General features: G+C 45.7%; 1 protein-coding gene across 5 annotated transcripts in view; it reads right to left on the bottom strand.

The window, feature by feature from the left end:
* Positions 1–21944, bottom strand: part of TOM1L2 (target of myb1-like 2 (chicken)) — a 114727-nt gene that overhangs the window by 43795 nt on the left and 48988 nt on the right. For all 5 annotated transcript variants that reach the window (XM_008566232.1, XM_008566233.1, XM_008566234.1 and 2 more), the window contains exons 2-4: positions 11404–11488; positions 4058–4136; positions 181–330 (exon numbers count right to left, since the gene is read on the bottom strand). In XM_008566232.1, coding sequence (XP_008564454.1) covers positions 181–330; positions 4058–4136; positions 11404–11488 — 314 coding nt within the window. The remainder of the gene's footprint in view (positions 1–180; positions 331–4057; positions 4137–11403; positions 11489–21944) is intronic.

The raw sequence follows: 21944 nt of genomic DNA, 5'->3' as shown, positions 1-21944 counted from the left end.
TCAAACGGCTGGAGAGCCACTGATCAGGGTTTCATTTCAGTGAGATAAGTGGATTGCAACAAATATTTAAAACCAGAAGCCTCCATTTTTTCCTCCAAATGGTGAGAGAACATAAGGACTAATTCATAAGAGGTCCCATCTTACTCCATTCCAAAAATTGAGCAAGAGAAGCTGACCCACCTGGATCAGAGCAAGCACTTTGTCCTGTACAATGGTGGGAGGGTTGTTCCTGGGAGAGATGATTTTGACCAGAACACTGTCGATGAAATCTCGGTTCGCCACAAGGATGTGGAAGCGGTGGCCACAGTTCTTCACACACGTCTCCAGCACCTGATGTGGAGAGGGAAGGAGAGAGGGCAACACTGTGGGAGCTGGAGATGCCAGGCAGTGAGAAGGGTACCACCCTATGTGACTTGCTCCTAGATATCTTTCTGACGTGTCACCTCTACAGCCAAACCTAGATGGCACATGCATTCCCACACGCTAATTCAGTCGTACCTCTGGGGATGACAGCAGTCCCTTGCTGACTGAAGTCTCCTGTCCCTGCACAATAATCAGGCAATTAGTTGGTAATTGAGGCACCAGTCTTGCACAAGAAGGATGCTGATGTTTTAATGGGATCAAAATGACTGAGCCGTCTCTGAAAATTAGCATTTTAACTCCTCTCTCTGGGCCTCTGGGTGTGAGGCATTAGCCAATGGGACACAGTCTCTGTCACAAGAGGAGGCTGCTGTGACAGCTTAAACCACCTAGTGAATGACTGAGCCTTGTAGGTGAGGAAGTGCATGTACATGCACACACACCTCACATATACAACCTGCTTCTGCAACCTCACCAACCCTGCACATGGCTCTGACATGGCTCTACACATTCAAATTGGCAATTACAAAAGATTTTCCACCCTTGACAGTTTGTGGGCCTCAGCTGCCAGTTGGCTTTAAGGTCCATGTTCAATTCAAACCCTGCCTGTTTCTCCCTTGTCCTGGAAAAGGAGTTACACGGGCCTTAGCCACTCAGAAAAGCAAGATGCATGGGTTCTGGCCAGACGGCCAGTGTGGGCTTAAATCTTAGCTCTACCACTTTTTCCATGAATGGCCCAGGCCTAGTCTCTGGGCCTCAGTTTCCTCATCTGTAAAGTGGGGACAATGAATCCTCCCTTGCAGGATAGTTGGGAAAATTGGAGAGAATATGTTTAAAGCACCTAGCAAAGTACCCTGCATAGGGGAGGGAACAATAAATGATGACTGTCATTATATGATTACTATTCAGAAGGCCACTGAACACACGCAAGTAAAGGACAGCTTCTTATTCCCCCCCAGGACAGGTGAGAGGCAACTTGGAATTCAGAGGTACCAACCGGGAGGGCCTCTCCAATCTTGAACAAAGCCCTCTGAACCTCCCAGTCCTCTGTATACTGATCCACAGGATTACCTGGCCCTTCCCCTGCCCCCCGCCCCTTGCTGTGCCACCATTGACTGGCTGGGGAATGTTGTCAGCAACAGCGAACATTTCTGATTGCCTCGGTTATTCTCATTTGCCCAAACTAAGCTAACCACAGGCTAAATTATGCTGCCATTCCACAGGGTTGAGTTCACACAATTGGGCTTCACCTTGACAAAGCACTGCTGTAAAGGCATAACCATAACATTGACTAATGCTGACTACATGCCAGCACTATGAGAGATCTCTCCACATAATATGTAATCTCACTCAATTCTCACAACTAATTAATTCTCCTTAAGTGGACCTTATTATCCCATTTTTTAGAGTTAAGAGGCTTAGGGAGATGAAGAACTAGTCTAGGTACAAATTGTTGGTCAGTGCCAGAAGCAGGAAGGGAATTCTGATCAGCCTTCTCTGGAGATCTGCTCTCCTCACCCACTTCAAGGCCATGAGGCCACTCCTTCCTCACAGCTTTACCCCCCCAGAGCCACATTAGCTGAGAGTCCCTCAGAACACAGGCAACATGTGCTAGACTTCTTGTTCCCTCATTTGGTCCTTGAAATAACCCTGTAAGGTGGGTATTATCCTATTTTAGAGATGAGGAAGCTGAGGCTCAGAGATGCCATGTAACTTGATCGAGGCAGGGAAGGAGTGGGGGTGGAAGTCGGGGGCAGCAGGTATGGGTGGGAAAGAGAACTGGAAGGAGAGGAGCAGAGCTGATGTGGCAGAGCAGACCATGGCTCTGCCTCCACTCTCAGGACAGCAGTGGACAGGACACACTTCTCACCTTTAGGGAGCACATCCTCCATTTTCCTGGACAGCAGACCTCAAGGTCAGTGAGTTTGGCCTGGCCTTGCAAGTGCCCTGGACAGAGAAGCATGTGCTACAGAGCAGCCCCAAAGCCTGTCTGAGCTGGACGTCCTTCCTCCTTAAGCTGGCAAGGCCATTTCAGGCCACCCTGCCAAAAGGACCTCTGATAGATCTGTCCCTGGGGGTTGTAGGGCATGAAAAACACAGTGGCAATTTCCCAGAACGTAACCAAAACCCATGGAGTAAGCAAAAGGGGCCTCTGAGCAATCAGAAATAGATGTTTTGAGTCCATACACAAAAGCCCAAGCAGAAAGTCCCTCAGGACCTCTTAATAACTTCTATTTTGGGTAAATATTAACAATCTTGGAGGGTACAGATATGAAGTTAGAAAAGGGCCACAAGAAGCAGGGGGACTAAGAGCCACTAACAGGGTAAGTAAAGCTATAAAGGCAGACAGGAGACCTTGCAAAGTGGCCAGGCTGGGCCTTCAGTGCAGGTACAACAGCCCTGCACGGTGCACAAGTCTCTCAAAGGCATCGCTGGATTTGCAGTGAAGACCTGACCATCAGGAAAAGTCAAACAATGTATAACATACCCTGCTGTAGGAAAGCAAGTAAAGGTGGTCTACTTTAGAAAGATTTCCATCCAGTATGGTTACCATGACGTTGGGTGTGTGAAGGGAGAAGTTTTATATAACAGGAAAATGCACTGATGGCTTAGGGCTCATTCCCTGGTGAAAACTCAAATTCATTTTGGGCATCATTCTGGGTTTAGTGAATGCTATGGCTCAAATTCTGAGAAAAAAAATAAAAGCTTTCAACTCCCTATTTCCCAACTGGTCTTTTCTCCTTTATTATCCAAATCTCAATTCCCTAGCAGAGAAAACTCTCCTAATAAGTCTTAGGTTTTTACCTGGACAAAAAATCCAACAGTTTCCCTGTTTTAAAAGGAAACATGTTCTGTTTGGATAAATAACCCACTATTTCAAACCTACAGAGAAGGCGACATGCTGACCTGTTATAGTTTCTATTTTAAGAACTCCCTGTGGCCCAGATTTTGCCACATCTGAAAAACTGTTAGCTTTCAAGCCAGAAATAACACCTGAAGTCATCCTTTTTAATTCTCTGACATCTTAAGGAAGGGCAAAAATCTGGTCTGTTTCTTTCTGAAATGAGTTGCTTGGTTGACTTTTTCAACAACCTTCGCAACTATTTTCAGTTTTTACCCCATACAAAAGACCATGTTACAATGGCTATCCACAGCTCAGTACCTCACTAGCTGTGAAGGTTACCTCTCGGAGCCTGAGTTTTCTCACCTTTATGAGGGGCTGGGGGATAATAAAATCTATTTTGGAAGGTGATTGTAAACATCTGAAATAATATCTGAAAACTTTGCAGTCTCAGGCAGGTACTCGTTAGATGGAAGTTAACATTTTTACAAAGAAGAAACTGACACCTAGAGAAGCAGCAGGCCCCCAGTCTCAGAGCAGGCTGGTGGCAGAAAGGGACCCAGGTTTTCAGTCTCTCCACTCTGGGCTTCTCTACCTGACATAGAAGATAAGGTGTTGCCCATACCTTATCTTCTGCTGCTCTACATTTACCAAATTGAAGCTCACCACCTGTTTCAGAAGAGGGCAGGAAAACCCAAGGGCACTACCAGAAGGCTCTGCTGAAATCCAGCAGCACAGGCACCAAGCCACTTGGAGGCTGTGCTGAGTGGGCAGAGGGAAGGCCTGTGAGTGGGACAAGGCTGGGAGCACAGAGTTTCCCAGATGCTTTCCCTCCCCCAGGAGCACAGCACTCACTGTTAATGCCAGCATCACTTCTCTGTAGTTCCTGTTTCCATTGAGCCGCTTCTTCAGAGCTCGAATGGCATCCTTTGGCCTAGAGAAAAGGACAGATATATTAAGATCTTCGTAAATCCCATTTTGAGGCACTGTCCTACAGATTCACTCCCATTTGCATGAAGTAGCATGTATACAAGGTTGTATGCTGCAGCAACCTTTTACATTTATAAACATAAATGAATAGAAACAAATTGAATGTCCATCAATAAGAAACAGGTTAAATTAAATCATGGCTCAGCTGCACAATGGAATACTATGCAGCTGCAAAAAAGAGTAAACACTTTATACACCAATAAGGACCAAACTCAAAAGATGCACATAAAGTCATTCACAGAACAGTGCATGCGGCATGCTACTATTTGAGTTATAAAAAAACAGCAAACACATACATAACACACATGCCAGTGTAAAGAAGAGAATATTTGGAAAAAGCCATAAGAACCTGGTTACCGTGGCTGCCCCTGTGAAGGGAAACCTGTGGCAGAGGTGGAGAGAGGTTTCTCACTGGATTGCCTTTCTGCAGGCCTTTTAAATTTTGTATCACATGCAAGGCCTTTTAAATTTTGTATCACATGTATTCAAAACAGTAACTAACCCTTTGTTGTATGGATATACTGAAGAGAGTTTTTCCAGAGAAACCACAAGGCAGACATAGAAGAGAGAGTGGCCAGGTCCTGTCTTAGGTCTGCATGTTTGGTTCCTCCTAGATTTCATGGAACTCCTTTTCCCAGAGAAAACTTAAGTGAGTTTCCTCAAAACCCAAGGAATCATGTACTTTTAGGTAATAGATCTCATGAGGATTCCCAGAGGGAATATTATAGAATCATAGGCAAATCCCAGTTTACAAATGGGCCATGTTCAAAAGCTTGTTCATAAATTGTTAGGAACATGGAATGAGTTCTTCCTTAAATTACTGTTAAACCTGAGAGTTAAGATCCCCATCCACCCTCTAAGCACACCTATTACATGCAGGTCTTGTGTCTAACATGTTATTTAATTTATTCTATCCCAGGATTCAACAGAGTTGTGGGACTAAGAGGCTGCCCCTGGCATGAAGTCCCTGCCCCCTGATGCCCCATCACCCTGTGCTCTGGGGAGCTGCTGCCCTTTGCTATCACGAGTGGGCTCTCCCCTTCCACTAACTAATGTGTCAATATACATCAGTCATTCCTAGATTGTATGCTAGGGACCTCTTATTCCCACAGTTCTAAAATATTTATATTCTATTTACCAAATGAAAAGTCCTTTCAAAAGTGTGTGAGGAAGTCAGGGGAGGGGAGGGTAAAAGCTCTGCTAATCGGCCTAGCTTAGAGAGAAAGACACAGTAGCAAGGCAAGCAAGTCTTCTGGAAGAAATTTTAAAAACATCCTGAATCACCTATTTCCCATTCCCAATGTGAAACATGGCTGCCATGCAGAAAATTTTGGGTCCTGAGTGAAAGGGCTGATGGGAAGAGGAATGGGCCCTAGTCAAGTGTGTTTGAAGCATGGCTGCTGTTTCCAAACAGGGATTCTGATTTCTGAAAATATGACTTGACCAACTCTCTGCTTTGAGGACTGTTTGTGGCCTGAGCTGGTGAAAGTCAGCCTCTACTGGCCAGGAGCATGGACTGATTTCCTCGCTCAAAGGCTCTGCCAAACCACGGTTATTCCTGACCTGCATCTGCCATCCCTCTCAGTCCAGTCTCTTTCCTCTCCTCTTGAACCTCCATGGAGCAGAAAAATGGGAACAGCTTCTGAGGGCTGTGATCACTCTGGCTGGCAGAGCACCAGCACACTCAGAGCTCTTCTGGTTTGGGGGCCTCGGTAGTGGGAAATCAGACAGTCAGAAGGCTCCTGGGTTAGACTTAAAATGAAAACTCATCCACAGGCTGTGGAAAGTGCTGCCTAAGAGTGACTGGGTGAGCACAAAAGCAAGTATTTATCTCTCTCCCCAGGGGAGAAGCTTCAGAGAGGAAGATCAAAGTCTTGTCAGAGGAGCTGCAGCAGCTTAGACAGTGTGGAGCTGGAAACCAGGAGAAGGGAGAGAAGCTCGAGTCAAGAGCCAAGATGGAGCAGGAGAAAAAGATTAGGAAGAAACAGTGTGGGATGGCACCAAACCCTGGCAGCTTTCAGCAGAAAGGTGGAACTGTTCGGCAGTCCCCAGGACCTCATGACCTGGCCTCTGGCCCATATTCACTCTCCCCAAAGTCTCCTCCAACCCGAGACTCTTCAGAGCCCTTCTTTCCAGTCATGTGAACTCTTCACTGTTCCCCAAACAAGCCACGTCCTCCAGCCACAGCCTTTACACCTCTTTGTCCTTCAGTTCCAGAACCGCACTTCTGAGAAGGTTTCTCCTCTTTAACCTCCAAGAGGACATGGCTGCCCCTCCGCCATCACCCTGCATACTTCCCCCCAAGCCCTGGCTATTATCTTGCTCTACCGCATTTATCAGTTCCTCCTGCGTGCTCTCTCCAGCTTAGAGGCTGGAGCACAGACAAAGATTCAGTGAGATGGGGAAGGTCCAGAGATGGTCCTGAAAATGACCCAGGTCAGTGGATTCTCATAAGAGCCACATATCAGAATGGTCTGGGGAGCAATTCCCAAATCCACATGCTTATGCCCTAATTAGGTAGGTCTGGGGTAATGCCTGACAGGGTCTAAAACATTCCCAGGTGGGTTATTCAGCCAGGCAGTCCTGGTTAATGACTGAGGGACTGCCATGGAAGGCCTCAAGCATCAGCACTCCTCGGGCTGGGGGTGACCTCAGCCCTGGACATTAGGGAAAGCCCAGGGAGAGGCTTGTGGGGCAGTTCACCAATCAGCAGCCACCAGGACCACAGCCTGCTAGAGGGAAAGCTCTGCATAACTACAAGAAATGCAGGCAGAGCATGAGTGTCTGGAGCCAGGTGAACCTGGGCTTATATCCTAGTTGTGCTGTGAGGCTTTAACAAGTGACCAAACCACTTGGGGTCTCAGTTTTCTTAACATTAAAACATACCGTCCCTACTTTGTAGGGCTGTTGGGGGGCTGCATGAGAATGATGCAATCCAGGGCTGGGCCCAAGGCCTGGCACATGGCAAGTGCTCAGAGAACGGCAGACAGGGTAAGGGCAATGAACCCACAGAGATCTTTACCAAGGACTGGCCAGATAACCAACACCACAAAAATAAAAGTGATGAAGAAAGTCATAGGCAATGGAAATCTTTAAGGGATTAATAGCAAATCCATATATATAGCATAGATATGGGGATATATTTGCATAGTCAGATACTTTATATACGAGAGTGCTTCAAAAAGTTCGTGGAAAAATAAAATGAAAAGATAATGAACTTTTTCAGGAATTTTTTGAAGACCCCTTGTATATTTATTCTTTAATCCTTTTAACAACACTACTAGATAGATACTTTTATAAGTGAGTGAACTGAGACACAGGGAAATGAAGTAACTCAGCCAGGGCTGCACAGAAAGTGAGTGGTGACCTAGGATTCCATCTGGGGGAATGGCTCCAGGCTCCACACCCCTAATTCCACTACAGTATGCTTCCCATGTGTATGTCACAAGCATCACTCTCCAGCCTGGGGGTGTCCACCTTCCTCCCCTGTCATCTTACCTGTCTCACCTGGCTGATGCCCTGGGATCTGTAAGACTCCACTCAGGTGTCACCTCCTCCAAGAAGCCTTTGCTGCCGACAGCCCCAAGGCTGGCCGGCTGCCACTGTGCTGGTCTCTCTACCTAGCTATGTAACTTCTCTCTCTCTCTCTCTCTCTCAGCACTTGTCACACTGATATGACTGTGTTTTCATGCCTGCGTTCCTCATGAGACTGAGTGCCCTAGGGACCTCATTCATTCATTCACTTATTTAACAAATATTTATCAAGAGCCACTTACGTGTGTACTGTGCTAGCTGCTAGGGATAAAACGGTGAGTAAAGCAGATGGAATTCTGCCCTCATGGGGCTCATAGTCTAGTGGGGGTTGTGGGGCAAGACAGACACTAACAAACACCACACAGATATAGAAGTTTAAAATGTGAGGAGCATAAGTATAATACAGAACACTATGAAATCCTATCATGGAAGACCTGTCCAACCTGGGAGGGAAGGGTGTCAGGAAAATGAGATTCAAACCAGGCTCCAGTGAATGATGTCAACTACTTAGAGAAAGAGAGAGTGAGAGGGAAATAGAAGGAACAGTGAGACAGAGGCCCTACAGTGAAAGGCACAAAGGAGTGAAGGGGCGGATGGGGCACATTACCAACAGCCAATTTATGGGGTTTTTAGGAAGACATTTCGACAGTCACCTCACATCAGAGGCAAGGACAGGAAATCCTCAGCAATCACTGCGGTGCTCTCACTCAAAAATGCAGAACAGGAGTTTAGGCCACTTTAGAAGGAAGGTGTGACCAGGCCTTCTGTGAGGTGAGGATTTGAAAAAGGACCAACCCCCTCACAGACTTTGGAAGGTGGCTTTAGCCCCTTTGGAATGAAAAAGCTCCTGGGTTGCTGGGCCTCCTACCCTGAAGCCATGTAAGATTTGAGCAATTCACTGGAAACTAAGTTGCAAACATATTGGTATACAACTCAAATTTTTGGAGAATTTCAAACTGGGTATAGGAATGTGGAAAATTCAAGAAGCTGAAAGATCAGCGGGACTGAAGGGCCCTAAGTGGGGCTGCAGAGGGGCCCACGTCTCATCATCAGGGTTCTTAAGGGTTTTATCCCTAAGAGCCTGAGAAGGCCCTTGAAAGCTTATTAGCAAGGGAGTTACTTGATGAATTCTACTGAGGGGAATGGATGGGGGGAAAGGGCCGAGGCAGATGTCTACCTCTAGAGTAAAGCACAGACCTTAGAGAATGATGCAGCTGACCTTCACTACCTTTCCAGCCTGATTCCACACAACACCCCCCCCACCCACCCCCACCCCATGTCTCGCTATTAAACACGCTGACCCTTTTCATGCTACACTCAGCAACAGGGTACACTTCTCCACCTGCCACCTTGAAGCCCCAGACCAAAGCCAGCTCATCCAGGAGGCATATGCACCTGCCTCTCCCCTGAGTCCATGGTACTCTGCCACAGCCCTGGCAAGTCTTCCCAGGTGACCCTCAAGTGCAGGCTGGCACGTTCACCTTGGCATCCCAGAGTCATTACAACGCCACCAGTAGAGGTCAATAAACACAGCTGGATGGCTGGATAAACAAGTGAACGAGTGGTGTCAAAGGATGTGAGCAGGAAAGGAGCCCAAGTGGATCTAAAGGAAGACACTGGTCCTCAACAACTATTTGTGTCACATCTGTGTGCCAGGCACCTACATTTAGCTGGTGAAAATATGCTACCTTTCACCAAACACTCCCGCTGCCCCCAACTCCAGAGTCACGTGTGCAGTCACCCTGTCAGCAGTCCCCAGGAGCTTGGCCAGCAGCTGGGATCTACTCCTGATCTCTGCTCCCCAACCTGCTCCACCTCAGGAAACAGCGGTGACACCCTGTGGCTGTTCAGGCCCCAAACCTTGCAGTTATCCTTGACTCTTCACTCATATCCCACCTCAGCAAATTCCACTGGCTCTACCTTCTAAATATATTCAGAATGGAATCATTTCTCATTTCCTTCTCTGCCATCACCCTGTCCAGCCAGCCATCACCTCACACCAGGATTACTGTGAGAGCCTCCTAACTGGGTTTTTGCTCTGCCTTGGCCTGCCCCAGCCAAGACATTCTGAAGACAGTAGACAGTGATCTCTTTACAATGATAGTTAGACCAGGCCACTCCTCTGCTCAAATCCTCCGATGGATTCCCCTCTCACCTGAGTCAAAGCCAGAGTTGCTTTGATGCCTACGTACCGGCCCTGCATTTCTGGATCCCCACAACATCAATGCCCTCATCTCTGGGCACCCTCTTCCTCGATCATTCTGCTCCAGCCTCACTAGCCATCTTGCTATTCCTCAAACACACCAGACACTCTCTGTCCCAGCTCTTCTGTGCCTGCTGTTCCCTCTACGTGGACAGTTCTTCCCTTGTATAATCCTCACCCCTCACTCCTTCGTCTCCTTTAAGTTTTTGTTTAATGTCACCTTCTCAGTGAGACTTTCTTTGATCGCTCTATTTAAAATTGCTAAGTCCCAGTCTTCTCTCTCCCCATCTTCCTTCCATAGTCTTGTCCCATCTGAACAGGTTACATTTTTTTTTTCCTTTTTGTCTTTTTTCGTGACCGGCAACGGGATCGCAACCCTCGGTGTCGCACCCGCACCGCGCTCAACCAGCGAGCGGACCGGTCTCTATATGGGATCCGAACCCTCGGCGGGAGCACTGCCACGCTCCCAAGCGCCACACTCCACCGAGCGCGCCACCGGGCCGGCCCAAGGTTACATGTTTTAATTATCCTTCCCACTCCAGACTGCAGCTCCCCAAGGGGAGGGAGACTGTCTTGTTCACTGCTGTGTCCTCAGTACTTACAATAGGGCGCGGCACAGGATAGTCACTCAATCAATGGTTGTTGAATAAGCAGGACCAACCTTAAGAGGCTGGCACCCAGTTTATACGTGGCAAGGCTACTGAGTGACAGTGTCAAGATGCAAGCCCAGGGCTGCCTGAGTCCCAGCTGTTCTCCTTATCACTTTGGAGATGGTTTAAGAGGACATGGCTACAGGAAATAAAGTGTTTATGGTGTGGACAGAGGGCTAAATACAGACCAATCTGTAAGATGTACAAATAGAATGTAGCTATAAAGTGGAAGGAGAGGATGTAGTAAATAACAGCAACAACAACAGATCCAGCAGTGCAGGAATGCAAGCGAGGCTACCCACAGGTTAAGTCCATCCACACCAGAAACACGCACTGCTCTATGCCACGTGCATCACTTTCTCACTCCCTGCCCTGTCTGACCCACCTTCCTCCATGGACACTATGGTGTTCTTTGACTCCTGGGGCCCTCGTCCAGCAAACCAGGACAGAGGCAGCCCCAGGTCTGCAAAGGAGAGGAAGGGGCCAAGGAGGAGGAGATGATTTGGCTGCAGAGACTAATGGCCACTGGAGACCAGTGACCAAGCGGCTTCATTTCCACTTGTGATTAAAAGCAAGTGATTAAAAGAGGTTGTCACTGCTCTAACTCGAGCACTGCCATTGGGGAAGGGGGGGAGGGATGGATGGGAAAAGGACAGATAATTAAGAGTGTCGGCTTATTAAAGTAAACAGACTAAAAACAAAATAAAAAGTAAAACCTACCACCCTTAAGCCCTGACAGGCTTAAGGGTGATAGGTGGCTTAAGGGTGAACCCCAAGAACTGAGAGAGGCTTCCCAGGATGATGGGTGATGGGGGCACACGTACCCTTCCTCTGTTTCATTGATGATGTCGCAGATCTCCATGTTCAATGTCCAGTCCTCACTTTGCAGGGAGCCATCTGTTGCCTTTTCTGTGAAATCAGAGAGAAAACCGATTTACATTTCTCCTGGAATAAGGAGGACCTGGCAGAATATGGGAAGAGACAGACCACCACATTTTCTTTCCAAGCAGATGGACTGAGCCCACAGAGCCTTCTGAGGGTACTGCCTTCACAACAGAACAACTGGGGACAGAGCTGAGCCTGAGGGCTGGTGTCATAACATGGTCCTCCACTCTCCACAAACTCCAGATTGAAAAGCTTATGACACCTAAAACACGAGGATGCTGGGCCGGCCCATGGCTCAGTTGGGAGAGTGTGGTGCTGATAACACCAAGGCCATGGGTTCGGATCCCTATATAGGGATGGCCAGTTAGCTCACTTGGGAGAGCGTAGTGCTGACAACACCAAGTCAAGGGTTAAGATCCCCTTACCGGTCATTGTTTAAAAAAAATAAAAATAAAAAACATGAGGATGCTAAGTTGATGAGCCGACGGATTCTGGAGTCAAACTACCTGGGTTCAAATACAGGCTCTACCACTTACCAATAGTGTGATCTTGTACAAATTACTTAACCTCTAGGTGCCAAACAACAGTATCTATCCCATAGAGCTGTTATGAAAATTAAATGGGTTAATATATAAAAAACACTTAGAATGCAGCCTGGCACACAATAAGTCCTGTGTAAGAATTTGCTATTCTAACTGTTAAAAATCAACTGCAGTTGTTAGAAACTACATCTCAGAAAAGGGGGAGGAAGAAGGAACCATCGTTTAGTAAACCACTGTAGGCATAGCATTGGGTGCTTCACATACATTATTCTATTTCATCTACAAAGCAACCTTCTGACCATTCAGTGGGGGAAAGGAAAATCTTTTCAATAAATGGTGCTGGAAAAACTGGATCTCCACATGCAAAAGAATGAGGTTGGACCCTTGTCTTATACCATATACAAAAATTAACTCCAAATGGATCAAAGACATAAACATAAGAGTGAAAACTATAAAACTCTTAGAAGAAAACATAAAGTCTTCATGACATTGGATTTGGCAATGATTCCATAGATATGACACCAAAGACACAGATAACAAAAGAAAAAACAGACCAATTGAACTACATTCATCCCTTGATGTCTGAGGAGGATTGGTTCCAGAACTCCCCTTGGATACCAAAACCTGTGGATGCCTAAGTCTCTCATATAAAATGGCATAGTATTTGTATATAACCTACACGCATCCTCCTGAATGCTTTAAATAATCTCTAGATTTCTCATAATACCTAACACAATGTAAATGCTATGTAAATAGGTATAATACTATATTGTTTTTTATTTGTATTATTTTTTATTGTTGTAGTGTTAGTTTTCCCCCCATGGTTTGTTGAATCCATGGATACAGAACCCACAGATATGGAGGATCAACTGTACATAAAAATTAAAAACTTCTGTGCCTGAAAGGACACAACAAAGTGAAAAGGAGACCTATGGAATTGGAGAAAATATCTGCAAATCATATATATAATAAAGTGTAAATATCCAGAATATAGAAAGAACTCCTACAACTCAACAACAACAAAAACTATCCAATTAAAAAATGGGGAAAGGACTTGACCAGACATTTCTCCAAAGAAGATATACAAGTGGTCAACAAATATATAAAAAGATGTTGGACATCACTAAGAATTAGGGAAATGTAAATCAAAATTACAATGAGATATTATCTCATACCCATTAGGATGGCTGTTATAGAAAATACAGAAAATAACAAGTGTTGGTGAGGATGTGTAGAAATTGGAACTCCTGTGCACTGTTGGTGGGAATGTAAACGGTGCAGCCGCTGTGGAAAACAGTATGGTGGGTCCTCAAAAAATTAAATATAAAATTACCATATGGGGCCGGCCCGGTGGCGCACTAGAGAGTGCACCGCTTGGGAGTGCGGTGGCGCTCCCACCGAGGGTTCGGATCCCATGTGGAGACCGGTTCCCGCTCACTGGCTGAGCGCGGTGCGGGCGCAACACTGAGGGTTGCGATCCCGTTGCCGGTCCCTGGTACGGGCGGGACACCAAGGGTTGCGATCCCGTTACCGGTCAGTAAAAAAAGACAAAAAGGAAAAAAAATAATAATAATAAAATAAAATTACCATATGATCTAGATCTGAGAATATACCCAGAAGAACTGAAAGTAGGGTATCAAAGAGCTATCTGTACATCCATGTTCATAGCAGCATTGTTCACAATAGCCAAAAGGTAAAAACAACCCAAGTATCCATTGACAGATGAAGGGATAAACAAAATGTAGTATATACACACACATATAATTGTTATATACATACTACGGAATATCATTCAGCCTTAAAAATGAAGGCAATTCTGGCCAGCCTCCAAAAGAAAAAAAAAAGGAAGACAATTCTGACACATGCTACATCACGGATGAACCTCGAGGACAGTATGCTAAGTGAAACAAGCCAGACACAAAAGGACAGATACAGTGTGATTCCACTTATATGAGGTACCTAGCCAAATTCATAGAGACAGAAATCTGAGTGGTGGTTGCCAGGGGCTGGGGGAAGAAAGAATGGAAAGTTAGTGTCTAATAGTGTACAGAGTTTCAGTTTAGGAAGATGAGAAGGTTCTGGAGATGAATAGCGGTAATGGTTGTACAACAATGTAAACGTACTTAATGTCACTGAACTATACACTTAAAAATTGTTAAAATGGTAAATTTTATGTTATGTACATTTTAGCACAATAAAAAAGTCACCCTAAGGCCGGCCCGTGGCTCACTCGGTAGAGTGCGGTGCTGATAACACCAAGGCCACAGGTTCGGATCCTATATAGGGATGGTCGGTGTGCTCACTGGCTGAGCGTGGTGCTGACAACACCAAGCCAAGGGTTGAGATCCCCTTACCGGTCATCTTTAAAAAAAAAAAAAAAAAGTCACCCTAAAAGAAAGAAAAAGTATACAGGTATATAAGCCAACAGACTGTGGGGTTGGTAGGAATAAGGAAGTGAGGATCAGAGATCATTCAGGCCTGTTGCCTCATTTGACAAGAAACCTAAGGCCCCAAGAAGAAAAGGGAATAGTCCAAGAGCTCAGGATCATCAGTGGCAGAGCCAGGACTAGAACTAGGGTCTCTTGACTCCCTGCCCCCTCTGTGCTGTGAGCTCCCTGAGGACAGGGACTAGGTGTGTCTTGCCTTCCACTGTGATCCCAGTGTCCAGCACTTGGTAGCTGTGCAATACATTTATGTCCGATGAATGATCTCTAAGTTAGTGGTTCTCAGCCCTGGCTGCACATGAGAACCACCTGAGGAGCTTCTGGAGCATACCAATACTTGAGCCTCATGCCCCAGAAGTTCTGATTTGAGTGGTATGGGGTGGGACCCAGGCATTAATAATTTTCAGAAGGGGCCGGCCCGGTGGCGCACTGCTACAGTGCGCCGCTTGGGAGTGCAGCGGCGCTCCCGCCGAGGGTTCGGATCCCACATACAGACCGGTTCCCGCTCACTGGCTGAGCGAGGTGCGGGCGCAGCACCGAGGGTTGCGATCCCGTTGCCGGTCCCGGTCCGGTACGGGCGCGACACTGAGGGTTGCGATCCGTTGCAAGGAAAAATAAATAAATAAATAAAATAATTTTCAGAAGCTTCCTGGGATCTAATATGCAGTCAAGGTTGGTAACCACTGTTCTACATCGTGCTCTCTCTAGCTGGCGAGTGAGAGACAGAGACTTGGTAGTTTTCTCTGGGAGTTCACAGTCTCTGGCTGGTTCTCTCCGGCTTATCTTATCATCCTGCCTGCTCTGCTTAAACAGGCATCACGTCTGTTACAGTGCAGTGGGGTGCCATTAATTCTCTCTGCAGGTCCTTGGCACCAGGGTACAGATATTATAGCACCAAGAGTGCTGTGGTTGTCTTCTGTTACAGCTCAGGCTGGACTGTATCATGAATGTCTGCCTATCTACCTCCCTCATGATAATGACCTCTGAAGACAGGGCCCTAACCATCTCCCTCTCCTCAGCTCCAAGGATGGTGCATGGCACATCTGAGGCTCTTGTCCATCTTGAGTAAATGACATTGGGACTATGTGGCTTTACTTCACCTTAAAGTTACAGAAAGAGCTGCTTCAGAGTAGTCTGCAGCCTGCCTGATGTACTTTGTTTCCTTCTGGCCCTGTTATCTTCTTTTTAAGAGGGGTGAGGAAAGAGTGGGACAGCTGTCATAGAAAAGAACATCTGACAAAGTGGGGAAGAGTACTTGGAATTCATTCTCTTGTCTCTCCAGCAGAAGGGGGAGCACCCACAATTAACATTCACAAAGCATGTTAGGATTCTGAAGCAACAGGCAATAATGGTTCTGTGGAGAATGCTGGGATTGATTTTTCTTTCCACCTGGTTTGCAGATGCCAATCTGCCTCACTAGCATAGAGTCATCCAGAAGATTCATTTCATATTATTGAGGAATATTATCTGATGAGCTTCCTAACCATCTAAACCCCTTTTTCTTCTTTCCCCACACCCAGCATGGAGCACCCCTAAATGCCAGGCCTTTGTGCTGGCACCTCTGGGCTCCTACCCACACTCTTGATTTGGGGGGAAAGAGATAATTTGGCCGTTTTCTTCTTCATTCTTACCAAAAGGATGTTGCTGAATGCAAAATGATAAAACCAGCCCTCTATTGCCTTCTGGTGCTGGCTGCCTCTGAAGTCACTATATTTAACATCAAAGTATAGAAAGCAGCAGCCAAGAAACCAAGCCACTGGATTGTGGATTGTGAGGTTCCTCCCAGCAGGACTGTCTTAGTTTTCAGACTGCATGGGAGGAAGGGTAGGCAGAAATACCATGTTCATCATTGCTGTCAGGGTCAAGGCTTTAGGGCATCCTGGCCCTGGTCCTACACCAAGCGGAAGGTGGCCTTTCTGAATGGATATTATGCCATGGCAACAGCATCAGGATGGTATGCTCCTCTTGTATTGAAGGTTTAGTGGGAGCTATATCTGATTGTTCCAGCACTGCCCCAGCCCCTGGTCATATCACCAGAGAGGTCAGCAGTTTGCAACCAGAGTCACTGGTGTCTTGATCTTTACCCCTGAGGGCTGGCTGATGGGAATGACTTGTCCCATTGCTCCCCAGAGCATTCTGCTATTGCACCAGGTTTTAATTTAGGGGTTTTTTTTTGTTTGTTTTTGCTTTTTAAATGATGACCGGTAAGGGGATCTTAACCCTTGACTTAGTGTTGTCAGCACCACGCTCTCCCAAGTGAGCTAACTGGCCATCCCTATATAGGGATCCAAACCCATGGCCTTGGTGCCATCAGCACCACACTCTCCCCAGTGAGCCACGGGCCGGCCCTTTAATTTAGGTTTTGATGATTTACGTGACAAAAGAAATGAGAGTGGACTTTCCTTTCCTCTGGCCTGGGGACAGGACCAAGTTAGGGAGCCCACATTGAATGGCCTAAGTTCCAGAGGCAATCAGATACAACTTTGTTCCCATTTGCTGGGAATTCTTTAATGAAGCTAAAAATAAGAACTGATTTGAGCTCCTTTGCCAGCCTTACACCTCTCATCTGTTTCAGCAGAGCCAAATACCCACAGTTGTGTTTGTATAGCATTTCCAGCAAAGTGAAAAGAAAGAAGCATTCTTTTGGGTTGGTTCTTTATAACCAAAATTAATACATACCTTTTAGCTTGAAAACTCAGAATCCTAGTTACTGAATAGAAGGCGCTGACCCCATGGATAAGTTATCATGCCTTTGAACCCCTTCCTGGTATTATTAGAGGAAGGGAGAGGGTGAATATAAGGTTAATGGATTCTGCTTCTAAGCCGAACTTGGAAGTGAGGTTTCATTGATTTAATATTTCCTCTATTAAGCCTCCCAAGTCTGTGTCCCTTGTGGCCCTACCAAGGTGCAACCTTGGTACTTTCTTCCCCCTGAGTGTCTGTTCCACAGCCTGAGTTGTGAAGAAGACCAATGACTAGTGCTCGATGGCCCCCTGACCAGCTGGCCTCTCCCCTTGCTGGCTCAGAAGGGTCACAAGCCCAGGCCTGCAGGCAGAGCTGCTTCCTTCAGGATAAGCCTCCTCCTGGGGAAGCTGCTGGATTTTTCGCCACGGACATGCCCCTTCTGTGACTCCGGTAATGAGTCACCTCCCCTGGGCGTGGACACCTCAAAGGGGAGAAAAGAGGAGGGGGGTATTCAGAGCGTGGCAGGAAGAACAGGGACAGGAGGTGCAGATCATTTCATTGCTGCGGCCTCCAGCACAGATGGGGCTTTTCCTGCCTCAGGGTGAAGCTGTCTGGAGTACACTGCTGTCCCAGTGGCTACATTGTGCCTGCCCTTCTCAGCCTTGCCACTCACCACCCTGGCTTGCCTTCTCCTGGGTTGCTCTGATTTCCCTTATAGTCCCAGGAGTGCTGCTTTGTGACTTGGAAGCTTTTTTCCATATTCATGAATGGGCGGGGAGGGGGTGGGCCTCTCTGGGGCCTATCTGGCTCTTAACCCTAGCTGATGGACTTTCTCACCCTTCCTCTCCCTCTCCACATGCACTTGCCTCATCTTGTAGGCCACAGTCAAGTACTGCCTCTGTACCTGCCAGACTGGTGCCATTTAAGGATTTTGATTAAGATTTTCCCAACTCTGCCCACTCCTCTGCATCACATTCATCTGAAGGCAGATTCTCACAAGTTGTGTGTGTGTGGCGGGGGTTGCCTTTTCGAAGGTGTTTGAGTGCCACGTGTGACGAATAAAGAGGGTAAAAAAGTTAGGATATATTCTTTCTGGTAAAAAATGAGCGATAATTAAAACAATTAGGCTTTTTTATGCAGACTGATGGCTGTCGCACAAACATTTTGAGCAGTAGCTATATTTTTGGAGTGTGTTGTCACTGCTTTTAAGTACAGCTTTTGTTTGGATGTGTGAGTTCTAGCACATTATGTAAAAAGCAAGTGTCACTTCTCCATAGCTGCATCTGGTAAAACAAGGACACTTCCAGTTTCTACAGAGGTCATCTATTTCATTGAGTATCAGTGGAAGTGTGGGTTGTACTTAGCTTTTGTTAAAATGGTGGTGATCGCATCCCTCTCATGAATTCAGAGTTAGGATGGGGCAGTTTCCAAATTCATCTAAGATGTCAACTTCAGCTCTAAACTGAGGCTTTGCTAGCAGGTGGGGCAATAGCATGCAAATGATCAGGCTTTAGAGAGTCAGACAGACCTGAGATCAAATATTGGTATCATCAATTCAACTACAGGATCCTGGCATGATGTTTTTATTTCATTGTAGGTTCAATTTGCATTTCCCTAATGACTAGTGAGGTTGAGCATCTTTTCACATGCTTATTGGACATCTGTATATCTTCTTTGAAGAAATGTCTATTGAAGTCCTTTGCTCATTTTTTAATTGGGTAGTTTCTTTCTTGTTAAGTTGTAGGAGCTTTTTATATATTCTGGATATTAATCCCTTATCAGATATATGCTTTGCAAATATTTTCCCTTATTCTGTGGGTTGTCTTTTCACTCTCTGATAGTGTCCCTTGAAACACAAAAGTTCTTAATTTTGATTAAGTCTTATTTATCTATTTTTTCTTTTTGCCTGTGTTTTTAGTGTTACATCCAAGAAATCATTGCTGAATCCAGTGTCATGAAGATTTTCCCCTGTTTTCTTCTAAGACTTTTAGTTTTTGCTCTTATATTTACGTCTTTGGTCCATATGGAGTTAATTTCTGTATATATTTAAGATAAGGGTCCAACTTCATTATTTTGCATGTGGATATCCATTTTTCCAAGCACCATTTATCAAAAAACTATCCTTTCCCCTCTAAATGATCATGGCACTGCTGAAAATCAACTGACGATATATGGGAGGGTTTATTTCTGGGCTATTTTATTCCATTAGAATACATGTCTGTTCTATCGCTTCTCGGCCTTTTGGCTAAGATCAAGTATAGAATACATGTCTGTTTTTATGTCACTACCACACTGTTTTGATTATTGTAGTTTTGTGGTAAGTTTTAAAATCAGAAAGTGTGGGTCCTCCAACTTTATTCTTTTTCAAAGTTGTTTTGGCTATTTAGGGTACCTTGAAATTTCATGTGAATTTTAGGATGGATTTTTCTATTCTGCAAAAAATGCCATTAGGGTTTTGATTGGGATTGTATTGCATCTATACACCACTTTGCATAGTATTGCCATCTTAACAATATTGTCTTCCCACCCATGTATACAAGATGCCTTTCCATTTATTTATGTCTTAATTTCTTCCAGCAATGTTTTATAGTTTTCAGTGAGCAAGTTTTTTGCCACCTTGGTTAATTCCTAAGTATTTTATTCTTTTTGATGCTACTGTAAATGGAATTGTTTTCTTAATTTCCTTTTTGGATTGTTCATTGTTAGTGTACAGAATCATAACTGAGTATTGATTTTGTATCCTGCAACTTTGTTAAATTCATTCATTAGCTCTAACAGTTTTTTTTGTGATATTTTTAGGGTTTTCTACATATAAAGTCATGTCATCTGCAAACAGAGATAATTTTACTTCTTCCTTTCTCGTTTGGATGCCTTTTATTTCTTTTTTCTTCCCTAATTGCTCTGGCTAGAATTTCCAATACTATGTTGAAGAGAAGTGGTAGAAGCAGACATCCAAGGGCCTACATATACTTTTATAAAACCTGATCATACACTGGGAGAGCAAACAAAGATGGAGAAGATGCATTTGAGTCCTCATTCCAGAAAAGTAGGATATCTGTTGGAGGGTGAAAGCAGGAACCACATAAGGTCCAGAGGACTTTGCAAGCCTGGTGGAAGTCACCTCAGACTTCTCTGGTCTGGAAAGGCTTCACTCTGGCCTACCTGTCTGTGTTTAAATACCGTCCAATGTCCTCTCCAGGGCCTCCTTTGCTACCACCCCCAAGAGATGTCCTCTGACAGGTTCTAGCACCTCATGGTATAGTCCACTCATGAGTACATTCTTGGCCCCCAACTAAACTTGAAGCTGCTCGGAGGCAGGGCATCTTCATGTCCTCAAGAGGATCTGACATCAGCTGATGAGGACCTTTCAGAAATAAGATGGTTACTGTAAACCCTTCGGAGGCCCCTGGGTGACCCCGAGGCCCCTGGGTGACAGGCACAGGACAGTTTCATAAGATTATAGCTGGGCTCTCGGCCATTCCTGCATTCTTCCCTTGGACTTAGAAGCAGGAGAAATGAGTATCATAGTGGAGGCTATGAGTGGGGGTGTGAACTCAGGCTTTGTTGTGTCCTAGTTCTGTCAGTTACTGTGCAACCCCAGGGCAGTCACCTGACCTCTACAAGCCTTTCGGACATCTGTAAAATGAAGCAATAATAGCAGTCTCTCACATGGTTGCCATGAGAGCAAACTAAATAACACAAAGGAAATACCTGACAGAGCTTCTAATACACAGTACCTCTCCTCCACAGGCTGCAGTGGCCATTGCTATCACTTCCACTATCATTACACCTCATCTGATAGGGGCTCTGCCAGCACCCTCCCCTCTCAGACCACTCCTTCAGCATTCCCGTGTCACCACTGCCACCTACAGGTAAACAGTCATCACAAGCTGTGCTCACCAGATTCAACGCCATTGGAGCCTTTTGGATTTCTGTGTTTCTGAGCTGAGAGAGCTCCGTGTCTAGAAGCCACAAGGGGATCCCATTCCAGAAGGAAGCCCCCAAACTTGGTCTGGCCCTCCTGTAGAGTGAAGGAGCAGCCACGGGATAATTTCCTTAAGAATCCAAATGTTAAAACTCTAAGAGGCCTTAGAGACTATCTAGTAAAAAGATTTCCCACGAGTCACATTTCCTGGACCTCAGGAAGTGGGGTGTGTGGGGGAGGAAAGGCACAGTGTTGCTGCTAGCTCCCCATGGGCAGCTTCTTGCCTTCAAAGCTACCACTGAACCACTGATCCCAAGTCTTCAAGGAAAGAGCACTCAACCCTTTCACAAGAAAATGGAGACAGGAGAAGGAAAACCACTGCTTACCAAGCATACCACATCCAGTTTGGGCCAGGTTCTGTACATACTCATTTATCCGTCCCTTTCCCCTCCAGGCAGCTTTGTTCTTTCTGACAGGTGAAGAAAATGAAGCCTAGTGGGGGAACTAGCCCCAGAGAGCACAGCTAGGAGGTAGCACAACCACATGATCCAGTCTTCCTGGAAGACCTGGCCTTGGATCCCAGACTGTCTCCAGACAGAGGGCAGTGGCAGCAAAGAAGACCCTGGCCTCTACAGCATACTGGATGCAGCCTACCGTCCTGATTTTGCGGGTGAAGGCTAAAAACCCTTGGCTAAGAAGTATAAAAGAGAGTGCTGGTGAAAGGGTCAAGTTAAATTAGATGCTGGATCAACCTTTTCCCCTTGTTCTTCTTTTTTTATTAATAATATTTTTATTTTGGAATAATTTTAGATTTACCGAAAAGTTGCAAAGATAGTACAGAGAGCTCCCATTTCCTCTTTTTTTTTTTTTTTTTTTTTGTCTTT

Source organism: Galeopterus variegatus, unplaced genomic scaffold (assembly GCF_000696425.1).
Source record: "Galeopterus variegatus unplaced genomic scaffold, G_variegatus-3.0.2 Scaffold229, whole genome shotgun sequence".
In the NCBI taxonomy this organism is placed as follows: domain Eukaryota; kingdom Metazoa; phylum Chordata; class Mammalia; order Dermoptera; family Cynocephalidae; genus Galeopterus; species Galeopterus variegatus.
Note: the sequence above shows the minus strand (reverse complement) of the source record. Positions and strands in the feature narration are given on the sequence as shown.